Below are 17,937 nucleotides of genomic sequence, written 5' to 3'. Positions count from 1 at the left end.
GTGAGGTTTACACTGCCTGCTTTAAGTATGAAGGACTTTTCAGCGTTATTGCCCAGTTTATAACATATATGTAATCCAAAACTAATTAAATGTTACAGTACTTTGATGAAGTAATTTAAATAGTAATTAATTTTTTCCAGGGTAACAATAATCTGTAACCTATTACATTCCAGAAATAACCTTCCTATCGCTGTGTGCTGTATTAATAAACAATGGCCTCAAGTCTTTTATTCCAACATTTATGTGAAGTCAACACATTGTTTCTCACGTTACGTGCTGTGCGAGTGACTCAGGCATGTTTGTGGTTCAGCGGGGCTCACGTGGTGATCGACGGAGACACTGACCTGGGATACGTCGAGGATGGGACGGCCTGCGGGACAGACCGCATCTGCTTCAATCACAAATGTCTCCCCATCCAACAGTTCAACTTCAGCACCTGCCCCGGGACCACCGACAAGATCGTCTGCTCCGGACACGGGGTACACTCTCTCACACACACACACACACACACACACACACACACAACACACACACACACAATACACACACACACACACACACACTGATCCAACTTTAAAGACTACACATCGGCTCAGCAGAAGTTACCTTTAGCAGCATCCACAAGCATCCACAAATTTCTCTGATCCTATGTTTTTATTTCTGATTATTTTTGAGTACATATTATTTATTTAGTTTAAAAAACATCTGAATCACAACCAGTCTTTCCAAAACTGATATCGGGCTGATCTTTGGTATTCAGCACAACATGTAGTGCAGGGGACGGTGCCAAATAAAATGTTTTAAACTATTCTTTTTTAAATGTCATGTTGTAGGTGTGCAGTAGTGAGCTGAAGTGTGTGTGCTACCTGGGCTGGACAGGAGAGGACTGTAACTCCACGTCTCCTCTCAGTTATCTTGTGGTCGGACCCACTGCTGCAGTTTCAGGTGCGAGATGTTCATTTCCCCGTTGTGGGACTAATAAAGGATTTTTGATGCTCTCACAATTTGTTGCCTCTATCCATACCTCTCTTCATCGGACATTTTCTGCACCTTTTCTTCATTCATTCTTTTTCTGTTTTCCATACATCCCAGCTCTTTCCAGCCACTTCATCTCTTTCAGTGCTTATTTTAAACTCCCTCACCTTCACCCATTCACAAATATTACGTTTGCTTTTTTTGTTTCAGCTTCTGTGTCGGGTTTCATGTCCACTCATTAAAACCAGCTGCATTTGTATTCACTGAACCATGCATGTCATTCTTTTGGTTTGTCATTATTTTCACACTCATTCTTTGTCGACAGGCTGATGTCTTTGACGGAGTGACTTGAGGTCAGATTTGAGTTCCTTTTCATTGTATTTGTCCTGCCTTTGATGTTATTTCCTGGTCCTCTTCCTCTCTCACCCCAACTTCAGCTTCACCTCTAACCATCATTGAGTTTAAAACAAAACAAAAAAACAAGCAGTTTGTAATGTTATCCTGAACGGGAACCTACTGCACATGTAAGTTCCCCTCAGAGTAGACCTGAGGGATGACAGCAGTTTGGTTGTTCTCAGTTTCGTCCCCCCTGTTCTCCTTTAACACTTTTCCTGCTAAATGTACTGTGTTTTTGTGTTCTGCTGCAGTGGTTTGTGGTTTGTGTATCCCCTTGTGTTCACATGATTCAGGAAACAAGAGACACACATTCAATTAACACACATTCACCTCCCCACTCTCCTCTCTCCCTGTGTCTCAGGTATCACCAGTACCAACATCATCATCGGGGCCATCTCAGGCTCCATCCTGGTCCTCGCCCTCATACTGGCTGCTACAGCCTGGTGTTACAAGTGAGTGTCCCTGCAGCCTGCGTGTGTGAGCTTTCATATTAGGGCTTTCCAACCCGGGGTCGGCAGGAGAAACCCGAGGGGTCGTGATGGTAGATGATTTACAGGATAGGAAAAAAAGCGTATTTCTGCTCCAAACAATTATGTTTGTCTTATCTTTTCTTCTCGTTTTGAGGGGGTCACAATTTAACTAGGCTGGGAATCACTACTTTATAATATGCAATACATTTAACAAACGTTATATTATTGTTTTTTGACTGAGGATACTTGTACTTCTCTTCACAGGAGCTACCAACAGAGACGCTATGTTGAATCTGAAGTTCACCGAAGATTCTGCCGGTTTGCTCATTTTAACTCTACTTTCAATGTGTTGCATTCCAGTTGATTTTACGTGACAATTATATGTTTTGAGGGTTAGGGTTCTATAAATAATGCTCTTTTTTTACACACATAAACAAAAATCTTCATCAATGTTTTTTTTACTACAGTGGTTTACATTTTTTGTGTGATGGTTAATAATGTAAATATATATAAATGATCCTAATCCAGTGCAACAATTATAATAGAAATCAGCTGTAGGAAGAAAATATCCTGGTTAAGAATTACACAAAACCTTTACTCAAGTAAATGTATCAATACCACAATTGCAATTATATCTAAGTAAAAGTACACAAGTATTATCATTAAAATATACTTAAAAGTATCAAAAGTGAAAGTATGCATTATGCAAAATGGCCCCACTGTTCTACTATTATGTATATTATATTATTATGTATTTGTATCTATATTACATGATTAGATTATAATTTCAGATGCACAACATTTTACTGTTGCATTTTTTATATATTGTGGGTCAGTTTAGCCGGTAACAAACCACCTGCTGTATTTGTATTAGTTATCGGTCACAAAATAAAATAACTGACAGGTAACTAGTAACTAAAGCGGTCATATAAATGAAGTGGAGTAGAAGAATAAAGCTACATATCTCAAATGTGTACTTAACTACAGTATTTGAGTAAATATACATAATTACTTTCCACCACTGAGAAAGGCGTCATTATCCTATTGGCACTGCTGTTAAACTGAAGAAGTAGTTTCACTAATACGAGGTTCAATAGATTTAAATGCAACACACAGCCACAAGATATGTTGAAGTGCAACAGCTGAACATCTGTTTTTGGCGAGTTGTGAAAAGTCTTTCTTAAAACTATGAAGCTGTGGTAGACATACACAACAGGTTGAAGAGGTTTCAACAAATAAAGTCAAATACAGCTCAAAGCAAGAATAAACATAAATTGTTGAACATCATAGAATTATGATAAAAATAACTGTAATTTGTAATTACTGGGATTTCATATCTAAAAGCATTCTTTTGTATTTCCAGGCAAATGCCCCCAGGTGACTATGTGACAAAGCCTGGGGATGCGGACTCCTTTTACAGCGACATGCCTCCGGGTGTCAGCACAAACTCCGGCTGCAGCTCCAAGAAGAGGTCAGCCTGCCTGTCGCACCTGCAGAATTGCACCCTGTCCTTCACTCCCTTCACTCCCTCCATCGCATCCATTTCTCAGAACATCTCACAGTTTGGCTTCAGGTGTGCCATCTCATCATCACTCATTTATTTCCTGGCAATTGCGTGTGTGTGCTTTGTCACTATCATGGCGTTCGTTATGTGTCTCTTTCTGTCAACATTTTGGAATTGAATCAAAGGTTTTCAAAATGATGAACATTTTGCCGATGGAGAATTGAGACAGGAAATGGAGCACGGCTCATGATGTTGCCATCTGCTGCGATGGTGTCTTCATATTCAGCCTTTCCCTCATCTCCACTAATCCAACAGGAGCAGAAGTGTTTTTTTGGCAGCTTGGAAGGACGATGATGTACTGATAATATTCTGTCCATCCCGGCCGCGTGTGTGTGTGTGTGTGTGTGTGTGTGTTTGTATGTAGATCTAATGGCCTATCCCACTCGTGGAGCGAGAGAATCCCAGATGCCAAACACATCTCTGACATCTGTGAAAATGGCCGACCAAGGAGCAACTCATGGCAAGGTAATGCACAAACCCCACTCATACAGCACATACAGTAAAAAGAAAAAGTTTTCTTCTGCAGCCATTTTAGTTTTGGTCTTTTGTTCTGTCAGACCTTTAAGGAACACTTCTAGATGTAGCATCAAAACAAATGCAGCAAAATGTCTTAAACATTAGAGTGGATTTCATATACAACTAATATTTGTTTTACCACTGGCGTGTCGCTTATTTCCTGAATTTGCTTTGGGGAAACAAACATATGGCAGCCCTTCTCATAAATGTTTTGCATGTAATAGTATACGCTTGTATTTAAAGTGTGTGTGTGTGTGTTTCTCTCCAGGAAATCTGAGCGGTAATCGTAAGAAACTGAAAGGAAAGAAGTTCCGTGCTCGCTCCAACTCCACAGAGTAAGTCCATGGGATGTGCAGAAACAGAGAATAGACTTAAAGGGTTATTTCCAAGGATAAAGCTGGTGTTATGCTTTTCTGTGTCTATAAATGCCATAAAAATCATCAAACATTTTAAAAACAAAACAAAATAAACTACGGAGCCACTGATGTTCTTAAAGGTGACATTTATTTAGCTTGTGTGCACAAATTAATTATCTTGTGGAAACAAGTAATTAACACACATAATATCACAAACTAGGATTACTAACTTAATTATAAGATAATTATCTTATGCGAACAAGATAATAACTTGTGTGCACCAGATAATAAATATCACCTTATGGGGTTTTAGGGACTCCGTACAAAGCAGCTGGGTTCTGTAGTTTTAAAAAATGTTCCTCAAATAGGAACAAATAGTGTATTTGTTTGGAACTATTTCCCCCCCCCACGTGAATTAATACACGTTTGGTGCGCTTGAGAGTATTTACAGCATTGATAAACTACAGTGCCTGTGTTCAGCCAGTGCAACGGTGTGGCTCATTATGTCTTTTTAATAGTGTCTGAACGACAGTGAAGGTCTATGGCACAGAGGAATAACTGATATCAGGCTTCACAAACAATTCACGCTAGATAAAGAGAGAGATAGTACTTAACCCCAGTGGGAAATTGCACCGTTACAGCAGTAGGATCAATTCATTGTTGGTTTTGTTTTTTTCCTTAGATTCTTTGACAATAAGGAAATAAAAAATATTGCTGTCCTTATCTGTTAAAGGACTACTTCCCTCAAATCTTCCTCAAAGAGAGTTAGAGAGAGTAGGTTGCAATGAGCCTCGCAAGACGTGAGATCAAGTCGTCTCTAGCGGTGTGATGTCGCTGCTCTTGTGCGGCTTGTGAGGCTGAACCACACTTCTAAATCTTTACGCACCTCTTACCTTTAAACAAGTATTTGCATATGTGCCTGCTGACTGTGGATCAACAGTGTGCTTCGGATGCCTCCCAGTCTGGCGTGTTGCTTTGTTTGTTTGTGGTTTTGAAGGTCTTTGCATTAAAAGTGTCTCCAGTGCACCTGTTCTCATTGCAAGCATGAGACTGACTGCTAACTGCTTGGAATGATCAAGTAACCAATATGCAACTGAGCCCGTGACACACGACACAGTTGTTTGTGATTTCCATGGTGCCGTTTTCATCTGAAACCACACACAGGTCTGTCCGCCATCTTCTCACCATTTTCTCAATTGCATCTTGGTGTTTGTTCAGGATATCTTTGCTCTGCTCTGCTTTCCTAAAATATTTCCTCTTCCTCTCTCCTGCCCCCCCCCCCCCCCCCTCCCCCCATCACTTGCTTATTTCTGGAGATTTTCTGTCCTTCTCAATTTGTACCCCTTCCTTCCTTTTCTCTCTTCTCCCCCTCCTTGTGTTGTGACCATCACCCCCTTCCCCCTCCCACAGGTATTTAACCCCTCGCTTCAAAGAATTTTATGATGTAACTAAATGGGTAGAAGATGTGAATAGAAACACTCAAGGACCTTACCTTAGGTATTACTTCAGAACATGTCCCGTACCCCACACGCTTGTCTAAAGACCCCCTCACTTTTGGTTTGATTTGTGGCTTGGTCAAGGAAAGTAACAACTAACTCCAATCTGGACGCTTAAAAGTAAAATATCAGAGAAAGTGTTATTGACAGCTGGCATGTTTCAACTTGGAGTTCCTAAAAGGGGTTGCTGAGTATTAAAGAAAGTTGTTTTTCTGCTTTACATTATAATATATCCTATTTATTTTTTTATCATTCTTCCTTTTAGTTTGAGCGAAGACTTTCATTTATTTTTGATCAGTTGCACTTTACTTTGCAGATTTTTATTTTCAGCAAATCATTCTGCAAAAAAAGGAAATGGCTCTTAGTGCCTGTGCTGTGTGTGTGACAATTATAATAATGTCATTTTATTCCTTATTTCTCCTTATTCCTTTCTGTGCTTCTCCCCCTCGGTCTCTTGCCTGCATGTTGCGTGTTGTTCTGTCAGTAAGTGTCTGTGTGTCGGCCCTGCCTCGCTCCCAGTGACCTCCCGTGCCTTCGCATCAGTGTGATGTCACCGCCGAGCCAATCATTTTGAGGGCCGTGCTGACATCATCACTGTGCTGCTGTGACAAACTGTAGTACGCCACTCTGATCATGTCCGAGGTCTATAGATAATCACAAAGCCACAAGATTTTCTTGACAACAACAAGGAAGCTCACGGGCGCCCTGGCTCTGTAGCGCGTCGGCCGCACGTCACATTCTGTTTCTTAACTTCTACGGGCTAAACGTCGCCAAACAGTCAATCAGCACTGTAATCTATAGGCCTCCACTGTGTCCAGGAGCACACCCCTCTCCTTGCTTCTACACCTACTGAAGGATAGAAATAGTCCAAAGGAGTGGAGACATGTGGAGGGTTACATAAGGGAGCCCTGGTTCCAGAAATAAAACTAAAGACTCATTTTTCGCACTGATAATGTCACATAACTGACAACTTATATCGGCACTAAGCACTCATGATTATATTATATGAACATGAAAGTAGCAGTCGCTTGGGGAAGAAATGCACACATGCACATACTAATCTAATAACAAGACCAAGAGTCTACAGCCACGCTAGCAGCTATGTGAAGCTTTACTCAGGTGCTTTGAGCTACATGTTAAAGTCAGCTGGCCTGCAATGACAATGCTTACATTGATGTTTAGTAGGTTTATCATCTTAGTTTAGTGTTAGCATAAAAAACATTGGTTAATTAGCACTAAATGGAAAATACAGTTGAGGCTGATGGGAAGTTACTTAGTCATAAACCAAAGTATTGGACAAATATGTTCTGATGAGTTAACGGCTCACTTCACAGTTCATCCTGAGGTGGACATGAATGTTTGTAACACAATCCATCCAATAATCATCTCGCTCAAACCACAAATATAAAACTCATAAAGAAAAGTCAGGTGATCACCAAAGTCAGTAGGATTCATCCTCTGGGGGCCATGAATGTCTGTATGAAAGTTCATCTTAGTTCATCTAAAATGTTGAGATATTTCAGCCTGGACCAAACTGGTGGACTGCCATCCATAGAACCACGCCACTGAATAAAAAAAACACATTATTTCTTAGAAAGATATAGCCAAAACATTTCAGTAAAAAGAAAAAATACTTCTGGAACCAGCGGCTCACCGGCTCCCTCCACTACTTTGTTCATTCCAGGTATCTCCGATCCCCACACAGCAGCAGTGTAAACAAGCTGCTGCACTCGGGGCAGGCTCTGTGTGGCTGTTACACTGGACAGGAGCTCTCCCCCTGATTCTCTGTTGTTCTCACCCAGCTCCGGTCTGGTCTGCCGTCCCAGTCACCTCATCATACTCACTGCTCCCAGCATTCCTCATTTAAACACACACACACACACACACACACACACACACACACACACACACACACACACACACACACACACACACACACACTGATCCAACTTTAAAGACTACACATCGGCTCAGCAGAAGTTACCTTTAGCAGCATCCACAAGTTGAATTTCTGCAAATCCTGGCCTGTTTGTGTGTCAGTGCCTGACGATGAAGAAAGAGTAATGCTGTGGCAGGGTGAAGCATGTGAGTTGCAGGAAACTGTGACTATGCCCACACCGCTGCTGGGAACCATGTACTGCTGTGTACAGAGGTTGCCCCTAAAAGCTGAGCTATGCTCACACTTGTTTATGTTTTTTAACACATCACATCATCTGTCTGTCTCTGTGCTTTTGGTGAACAGCAGTAAGAGCTTTTAAGATCAACCTCTCTCTGTAGGAAGGTGAATAATTAGAACAGCTCAAGGAGGATGTTGCCCAAAGCCACAGATCTAACATTAGCTCCTGAATCTCGCCTCATTTATCCATCTGTGTCTTTGGCCAACTTAATCCTAAAGCAACCAGAACGTCAGAGACAATATTTTAATAATGTCACTTCCTCTTTTCCTCAGGACGCTATCCCCTGCCAAGTCTCCCACTTCCTCTACAGGATCTATTGCATCCAGCAGGAGATACCCGTACCCCATGCCCCCTCTCCCCGATGACCAGAGGAAAGCCAACAGGCAGAGTGCCAGGGCAAGTATCAATCAGGGGCACATTACATCCCTTAAAGCCAGATTTGAACACTTATTTAGCCCAAATAGGTCATCATGGACACTGAGTATCTTAATGCAGTGGTTCCCAACAGCCCTGTCAGATGAACTCACGTACCCCTTCATTGACTCCTAATGCATTTTCCAAACGTATAACTCTATTTATTATATACAAGTGGATATTGTTAACATTTTCATACAATTGTTCTGTCAGTATTTAGGTTGGTTATGTCAGCAATTGTATAACTTGGACTGAAGTTGGACGTTTTAGTCTTTTACTTTTAGCTATTTAAGTGGTAACTTAAAGTAATGAATACATTTTATTCACCATGATTGCTAGCGATATTTTTGTCTTTTTGTTATAATATCATAAAAAGTTCAAATAAGACCAGCCTTCTCTTTTAAGTACAAAGACAGAACCAAATCTATATGAATAGGAAGTGAAGTGACTTATGGTGAACAAATGTTAAAATGTCTTCTTTTGTTTGCTCTTCCCCATCCCTTTCTCTTTTCTGTGCTTTTCCCTTCTTTTCATCTCCTCAGCTGTGGGAGACTTCAATATAACAGCCTTCTTACCCGCTCTGCAAAAGACCTCAAGGAACTACACTTGTGTCTCTTTTTCTATGAATGAAAAACACAAAATGAAACAAAATTGACTCTAAGCGATTTAAGAGGAATAGAGAGAAAGCCCCCCACTGGAGTGGAAATAGGCAAAGGTGTGTGTGAGTGAGTGTGTACAAGCATCTCCGAGGCTGTCTTGCCAAACGGCGTCATTCAGTGGATCTCTACAAGACGATGCGGATTGCCATCGGAGAAACCAGCTCCACATCCACTCCAGACCAGCTGGAGCTCAGACTGAGCTGTTCCTGTCTGCTCAGGCCTCATTTATGGGACTGGAAACCCCCTCCACTCCAATCCTCCCACCCTTACCTGTCCTTAAACCTCAACCTCTTTACATCCTCTCTCGTCATACTCACCGTTCCCCCCCCCCCCCTCCCTCCCCCTCCCTCCCCCTCTTCCCCTGTTTTGAGCTCCTCTCTAAAAAGGAGCAGTGGAGCCAGGAGCAGGTCATCGTATCACACTGCATCTCTGGATTTGTTGGATCATTTTGACGCACGTGAATCACTGTAGAAACTCCAACACTGTATGCATGAGACAACCCTGTTTATCGGCAACCTCCTCCTACTGAAAAGACGAGAAGAACAGAAGTCAGATCTGAGAGGAAAAGCATGCGAGGGGGCAGTGATTTTAATTCCTTCTGTAGGCTTAGATGCTTTCTCTCCAATATAGGTAACCCATATTGTATCACCAGTTATAGCCCATAACCCATGACATGAACTCAACCACCTGACCCCGCCCTGCTCCTCCTCCCCTCCGTTTGTTTGTGCGTGTGTAAATATGTACAGTAAAAATACACACAGAGTAAGTTTTTGCTTTTATTTTGAAAGAGGAAAAGACTGAGACGTCTCTTCGTGCTGTATTGTGTTGTAGACAGAAGCGGATTCTCTGTAGAAAAGCATAAGAGACCCCCGCACTCGTTCTTCTGTCTGTGTTTCTATTTTTCGTCCTCATTTTTTTCCTCCCTCTGGCTTTTTTCTGTGTGACTGTGGCCTCTATAGCTTTCTCCATCCACAGCAGAATGTAAAGGTGTTTTTATATTATCTTAGCACTGGTTTTCATCCATCTCTGGGAGAAATACACAGACATCCAGGAATGACTGAGGAAGTATTGATGAAGATGTGGCACATTAAGAAGGCTGCTGGAAGCGGCTGTTAAGTATTATTTAGGAACATTTTAATAGTTTTATGTGCCATTCCTGAGTGAAAAGAATGGGATGTGTTTGGTGTAGTTATAGACGTGCCGCTTTTCACTCATGGTGGTTTTTGGAAATGTCCCAATGATAATGTTAAGATGTGTTTAGTTCCCCCTGATTCTACATTTGTATGTTTGAGACCAGTGTGCTCGCCCTTTTCACAATGGGCAGCACATTCAAAACTGAATGTGAGAATAAGAATAACGTGAGTGCGGTTGATGACCTGACTTAAGAACCGAGGAAGCTGGAAACTGATTGAAATGTGCATTTTGGATTTAGCTGTGATGATTGAGATATTTAGCCTTGTAAATGATTAACTATGCTGTACAGTGCTTGCTGTTTGAGCTTGTGAAGACCAACAGCATGACAGTTCTATAATAAAATTAAGTTATTTCTCCGGTAGGCTATTTGTGAGACCATAACGGGAAACGAGCATGTCACTGAAAGCTTTTTCCCCTCATTGCCCATTTGCTGTTGTCCAAATGGGGTTTATGTACCGTCAGCAAAGTCGGGACAATTCATGGCAGGAAGTCGAAGGCGTTTAAAAATGATTGAGTACGGTGTGCTGATGTCATACCAGTGCAGTTATTTAAGGTGGATTTCGGAAACTAATCCCATATCACTCCCCAAAAGCAAGTTATTTGTACAGTTACAACTCATTGTTCTACTCTGTGTAGAAATAGTTGTCTTAAGGCCTCCTGTTTGTCATGTTACTGTTGTTTAGGTTTTGTTATGCTGTGGGCACTTGTTCATTTGTAATTCATGTATGCATTAGGACTGTATAGGTAATCCGATCTTCACAATATTGGACTAATATTGCTACTAGTATCTTTTTTATTAAGTACCTTTGTAATGTTCACTTATTTCTCAGCGTTATGTACAGCAACGATTCAAACAGTAATTGAGTGCATTATTTTAATTACGTCAGTGTGTTGATGAGTTTGAATGGAAACAGTTTTTTTTAACACATTTGTCCCCGGGCCAATAGAAGCGGCCGTTCCTCTGGCATGTGCTAATCTGTGTCGTATAAGGTTTGGACACATAATGTTGCAAATGAGATCTGTATGGGCTCATGATTTGCCTTCGACCAGAGCTTTCTTCTCTTTGCTCTGGTCTTCTTAAAGTATTTCTCTGCGGAGAACATTATCTCAGAGCTCTTGAGTAATATGTTTAACATCGTAATACTGTGCTACAGCGAGACATTTGTCCTGGTGGTATGGACATTGCACTGTACTACATTCTGAGGACTCTCCGCTCAGGATGGGACCACGCAGGCTGCAGTGATTTCTCTAATTCCTCCAAACATGTATCTGTATCTGCCTGCGCACATGGCTGGACTGACAGATCCTAACAGGACGATTCTGGCAAAACGTCCCCACAGATGGAGCCGTCTGTCTCTGTCTGGCGAGACTTGAATGTATTCATGTACCACCCAGTCTCAACCATGTGGTCCCATCCTGCCAGACACATCGGCTCTCTGCTCTGCTGCAGGAACCTCGAAAACCCCCACATGTACGAGTTCAAATCTAAATACTGTACTTGCTGTCTCTTTTTTTGTTTTTGCCTGTATGCTGTACAGACTGATGATGCAAAAATCAATCCTCATATTATAATTTTTTCCTCTTAATCATTCAGTATTGTAATATATTTAATATAAAATAAAACTTTCATCAACACTTCTGTCTTTTCTAATAACTTCAGAATGTACTGTATACAAAAACTTGCTTTAATTGTTTAGTGTAACATAATGAGCAACACACTCAGGACACGCTGATGCAATACTGACCTTATTTAGCCACACGTGACCGATCCACAGTAAATACAGTTTCTTTGTCATCAAACAATTCAGCGTGTCCACTATCGTCACAGTAATCCCTGCGCCCAGAGTTGAGGTATCAGAATTGGTAATGGGGAGAAGAAGTTGGATCGGTGCATCCCCACAACACACCAATAAATAAAATACAATCTTAATCTTCGTGAGCAACCAGATGAAATAGAAAAGCACTGGTTGGTGCACCTTTGATAGTATATTCTGTATAATGTATTGTATCTGGCACTAAAGACCATTTTTTCCCCTTTAATTATGGGGTTTCTTTTAGGAAGTTTTTCCTTGTGCGATGCGAGGGTCTAAGGACAGAGGGTGTCGTATCCTGTACAGTCTGTAAAGCACACTGAGACAAATGTATAATTTGTGATATTGGGCTATATAAATAAACTTAATTTGATTTAAAGATAGTGCTGCTGTTGCGTTTGCATTCTTTTAATGGTTAAGCATATAAATCTGTTGTATCATCTGTGAATAAAGATGGACCTCGTTAACTGTGGCGTAGATTTTGATAACAACCTCTGACAAAACAAGCAAGTATTCCAAGCACAGATCAACTCGTGGACAACATTGGATGTTCAGGCTGAGACGGTTGGTGAGAAAGTCATCTTTCATTATTTCCATGGACAGTTTTCTGTCGCCACGGGTGTTTCTCAGTGTCACGCCGTTTGCCTGCCAATAAAGTTCAATTAGTTTTTTGGCAGACGAGTCATCTGTCTCATCGTTCACTGCAGGTCCCTCTGAAATGCGTGACAGGTATGTCAGTGTCCATCACACATGTTTGTGCGAGTCGTTCCTCAGTGCCTGCAGCCTCTCTTGATGGATCGCTTCAACTGCCATCGCTGCATCTTCATCAAGGGATTCCCGGATGCAACTTTTCAAACGATCAACACCGAACCCAGTGGAGGCAGAGACAGGAATCACGTGTTTGAAGTTAATGTAGTTTTTTGGTATCATGTCATCAGGAATGAGATGAGAGAACTCTGTAGGAAGGAAACATACCTGTTAACATGTTACAGGCAACACAAATAGTTGTGATTCTTTTTTATTGCTGCACCTTTCTAGGTTATTGTCCTATATCTGTTAACCCTTTTATTATTACAATTGATCCCAATTTGAACGATTTTTCCTGTCTTCACCTAAACTGGCACTGGCTAACGTTCCTATGACTCCATTTTTGTATCACTGAAGTCGGGCTGCTACGAACGATTATCTGCAGATCATTATTCTAGATTTGGTTTGGTCTATAAAAAGCTAGAAAACTGTCCCATGGTGATGTCTTTAAACATCTAAAAGAGTTTAGTATAATAGTTTAATATAATAGAAAACAGAAAAAGCAAGAGATCTCAGAATGTGCATAGTTGCAACTCTACACAAGTTCATCAAACTGACCTGCATACATAATGAGGCATTCAAGTAAAAATGTTACATTTTGTAATATAATAAAATATCCAGATGGGATAGCATTTAGCATTTGAAAATAAATTGTTTTCTGTTTTCAAGTTTCTTTGGGCTTGGGTTATACACTTTTTCAGAAAAGAGCAGCAGACTGATCCTGAAACACAATTTATTCTTCTTTAGAGGGAGCACCGTAAGAATGATTTGGCACCAATATGAAACTGTCAAACACAAGGCAACTTCCTTGTGGCTGCACTAGTGGTGCTATGGGTCAAATTAAATTAAAACTCTCATACATGCCTCATCCTTTTAGGATATGTTGCTGCCTGAATCACCAGTGAATGTCCAGTGTTGTCACAACAGATGAGCTACTACACAGTCATCATCACCCTCTGACACCCGAACTGCAGCTCTTTACAGGTGAATGTTGTACATCGTTACAGGGGACTTTTCCACTGAATTCAACGTAATGGTGATTGCTATTCCACCATTGTTACATGGTGATGTTGAGCTAAAATGTCTGTAACGGTATGTTATAAATTCTGCTTTTACATTTACTGCTGATATCCATTCTCCTGAATAAGACACTTATTCTAAATGGCAAATATCTCACATCTTAGTAGCCTTAATCGTAGTACATATTGAGAACATTTTCGGTGGATTCATGGTGTTAAGATATGCAATAGTGCAAAAGAAAAGTATATATTTAAATACATAATTTCATATGCATCATAAATACATTAAAAAAAACTATAAAGATAATAATAAATAAAAAAATGCACCAAATTTACCGTCTGGGTTTTGTAGTTGCTCCTTCAGCTCTGCTAATTTGTCCTCAGCAGTCAGGCAGGTCCATTTTGTTCACCACCAGTAAAGCAGGCTTCAATACAAGCTCCTCTTTGTACAACTCCAACTCCTTGAGGCCGTGGTGAGAAGAGGATGACAGGGCGAAGGAGGTAAATAAACGGTGTGCATGAGGTGGATGGATCAGGAGTCAAGTCAAAGAGAGGAAAAGTTACAACTTTAGTTACAACTAGAGCTTTATTATGAAAATCATGAAATATTTTTGAACTAAAAGTCTTTCATATGATCAGCCTCACCTTGGTTAGAAGTTGAACAGCTTCAAAAGCCGACCTAAACGGTGTTTTACTTGCCAGCTGGAAACCGCAAACATCTACCTGCAGCCAGACAAAGAACAACTAAATCAAACTACATCATTATCTGGTTATTCTGACTACATCTAAGATAAGGATGCACAATATACACCTTCTTTCAATCATCATTGCGATGTCAACTAGCACGATCAAAACATCGCAAAAACTGCGAAATTGCACTCAGGGAATTTAAAAAACGTAACTATCATTCTTTTTATTATTGCTGCCTTTTGTTTGATGAAATAATGTTGGAAATAATTTCCTTTCATTTATTTTGCCACTACGCACCACAAACAGGAGCTGCTTGGTCCTCTCCACATGTTTAAGGAACTTGTGGCCCATGCCTTTGTTTAAGTGAGCTCCCTCGATCAGGCCGGGGAGATCAGCAACGGAAATCTACCAAAACAATAAAATAATAATAATAAGAACACCACAAGAAACAAATTCAATGGACAGTTAAAAGTACAATACACCAATATGCATTCCCAAACCTGTTTGTAATCTGTATACATCAGTTTGCCGATCTCCGGCCTCAAAGTTGTGACTGTGAAAAAACAAAGATATTAGAAATGCCACTAAACAAAAAGATCACAGCATATTGACCTAAATAATTATTTGACGCAGACAGTACACATGTGTACATGTGTGTAGTAGTAGTACGTACTCACAAGCATAGTCTGCAATCTGAGGTGTGGCATTAGACATGGCAGTCAGGAGAGAGGACTTTCCTGCATTTGGGTACCTGGGTGAATGAGCACCAAGAAAATCTGATATTTAAGATAAATATTTGTGCCAGTTTGAGTCTCAGTTGAAATGAACCAAAATGTTATTTCAGGTCCGTTTCTGCTCTCACCCAACAAGGCCCAGGTCAGCGATGAGTTTGAGGTCCAGCCTTATTTGTTTGATCTGACCTTTAGTGGGATTAAAGCGAGAGTAGAGGGAGCCTCCATGTCCTCCTTTCACCACCATCAGACGATCACCATCATTATTCAGGTCACCTTGGAAGGAGAAAGGTTGATAAAAAATGTGACTTTTTACTGCAACATCAGTTGGCTATGCTACTCCCATTTGATTACTGATCATCTTCGCTTTCTGCCACAAATGATGTACAGCATGAATACAACCGCAATGCAAAGTGAGGACTCTATTTGAAAATTGATACACCGAATATGCTTTGCATTACAAAAAATAAGTTTGACATACCAAGTATTTTGCCATCATCAGTGGTGACTGTGATACCAACAGGAGCCACGATCTCCTTGTCCTTCCCCCTCTCTCCTTTCAGTGCTCGGACACTGTCGATAAATACAGTTCACACACTGAATACGCAAAACAGATCTCTGACAAACATAAATCAGCTGATGTCAATGATTGATGAATGATAGCCAATGATGGCCAACAGATATTTTGATGTGGCACTTTAAATGAAACTTAAGTTGTATTTATAGAAACAAACCTGCTGTTAGCTCCTGTTCCAGCTACAAAACGCTTCACTGGGTACATGTCCTTGACCTTCTTTAAGGTCACGTTCTTTGTCGCCACCACCCAAATATCTCCCCCGTTTCCTCCCTGTCCCCCAAGACGGGGTAGACCCATGCCCCCAGCGCCTCCACGGACATACATACGGAGGTTTTCCACAAAGTTTCCATACTGCAGGAGGCAGAAAAGGGACAGTGATGAGATTCAAAATATATCCAAGTACCAATAGAGACAACACCTCTAATAATAAAAAGCTGCATCAATGACCTAAACTAATAAAAATGTTTACATTTTTATAAACAACATTCATTGACATATGGCAGTAATGTAAGAAAGAGATACTGTAGGATGACATTTGACAATGGTCAAATTGAGTTATGGGAAACTTGGAAGTGTAAGCCTATCATACTTGTAATAACAATTAGTGATTTTATTGATAATAATTCAGGTATTTATTGTATTGTTTAATAAAAGCTATCTGGTCACCTGAACCCTAGCATTTTAATATTTTTGGAAATGGATTTAACTTTTTAGTTGTGCCATCCCTGATATTTTGTGAATGAATGATTTAACGCCCTCATTCTCATTATGTAAAATAAACAATAATTAGTTGCCTGACATCTTTTTTGCAAACTGCTGCATTTTTAACCCTTAAAACAACATGGGCAATAACAAAGAGCTAAAGATGAAATCGTAACAGCTACTGGGCTTGAATGTCAACAGATCCATCTCTATGAAGGTTGAAAGCTCAGGAAAAAGCTAGTAAGTGGACCTTGAGTTGGGATTGTTTATTTGACATAATGAGGGTGTTGAATCAGTAATTAATAAAATGTCAGGGGTGACACAATAAAGTCTATTTACAAGGCCAAGCATGACTTTCATGCTTCAAATATATCCTTGTTGGCAATGCATGGCTAGCATCATATAAAGATGAAAACGCAAATAGCAGCTAGAGACAAGTTAGTCAATGTGAATGTTTTGACAGCAGTTAGCATGAGCTAGCTAACAGTTAGCTTACCAGCCAATGTCACCATTGCATTTGTTAGTAAACGGACACTGTTGAATTATTTTAATGTGACTAAAATGATGTCTGCTACAGTACTTACTTTACGGAAGCAGATTCTACTGAGCTGGACCATTTTCAGTGACGTTTTAACCACTTTTTGTGTTGTTGACTGAGCTAGCGGCTAGATTACATGCGTTTGTATGTGTGACCGGAAGCGGTGAGTTCCTCTCAGTTTATTGGATCATGAACCAAAGAGGCGGGACTCCGCGGGGCTGAGTGACAGCTGCCGGGAACATGGTCCTTTTTTGTTGTTGTTGCATATTAAAGAATTATACCAGGTTGTAGCCCCTGCAAATACACAAATAGATAATGAATACTTATGATGTTAAATCCCAAGATAAACGACACTTTCCCTTTACTTAATATTTTACATGTATGGTTTATAAAAGTTGTGCATGTCAGCTGCTCTATCAGAATGAGCTACCAACCAAATAAAAGTGCTGTAAAGGAAATATCAAAATGGACAAAAGGTAGGTCGTTTTGTCAGGTGGAAAATGTATCAACGGTTCCTCCCTTTACAGTCCAAATGCAGCCTACTCATGAGAGCATGTGGATCATGTATAATTAGTTAGGAATTTGTTCAGCTTCAGCCTCACCACCCAAGAACAGCAAAATCACTGATATGTTGTTAATTCTGTCCAACACTTTTATATAGTGGGATATAAAACATATCACAGCTTGCAGGGGCCCACAACATGCCTTGAATATATTGGTAGAAGCAGCATTGCCCTGAGCATTGCCCTGAGCACTGTTCCTGCTTTTAAATCATGTCTTACTTCACATTTTTACAGACTTGCCTTTTTGCTAGTCTTTTGCTTTTACTAGTCTCATCTGTTGAA

At 40.4% G+C, this 17,937-nt stretch overlaps 2 protein-coding genes across 2 annotated transcripts in view; one reads left to right on the top strand and one right to left on the bottom strand.

The window, feature by feature from the left end:
- adam22 (ADAM metallopeptidase domain 22) overlaps positions 1-11,852 on the top strand; it is a 59,744-nt gene extending 47,892 nt beyond the window's left edge. Inside the window, 9 exon segments of the mRNA XM_029450642.1 lie at positions 311-479; positions 834-945; positions 1,733-1,823; positions 2,106-2,159; positions 3,205-3,312; positions 3,770-3,870; positions 4,190-4,256; positions 8,223-8,346; positions 8,907-11,852. Of these exon segments, the coding sequence (XP_029306502.1) occupies positions 311-479; positions 834-945; positions 1,733-1,823; positions 2,106-2,159; positions 3,205-3,312; positions 3,770-3,870; positions 4,190-4,256; positions 8,223-8,346; positions 8,907-8,927 (847 nt within the window). The 3' untranslated portion in view covers positions 8,928-11,852.
- Positions 11,853-11,883: 31 nt separating this feature from the next.
- On the bottom strand, positions 11,884-17,273 carry gtpbp10 (GTP-binding protein 10 (putative)). Its single transcript, XM_029450643.1, is given in 11 exon segments — positions 11,884-12,984; positions 14,191-14,239; positions 14,241-14,315; positions 14,500-14,577; positions 14,842-14,949; positions 15,045-15,097; positions 15,222-15,295; positions 15,407-15,551; positions 15,757-15,848; positions 16,010-16,203; positions 17,139-17,273. Coding segments are annotated over 11 exon segments (1,113 nt in total). The 5' UTR covers positions 17,172-17,273; the 3' UTR covers positions 11,884-12,772.
- Between the last annotated feature and the right edge of the window lie 664 nt (positions 17,274-17,937).

This window comes from Cottoperca gobio, chromosome 16, assembly GCF_900634415.1.
Source record: "Cottoperca gobio chromosome 16, fCotGob3.1, whole genome shotgun sequence".
Classification (NCBI taxonomy): domain Eukaryota; kingdom Metazoa; phylum Chordata; class Actinopteri; order Perciformes; family Bovichtidae; genus Cottoperca; species Cottoperca gobio.
This window is presented reverse-complemented; position numbering and strand designations above follow the sequence as displayed.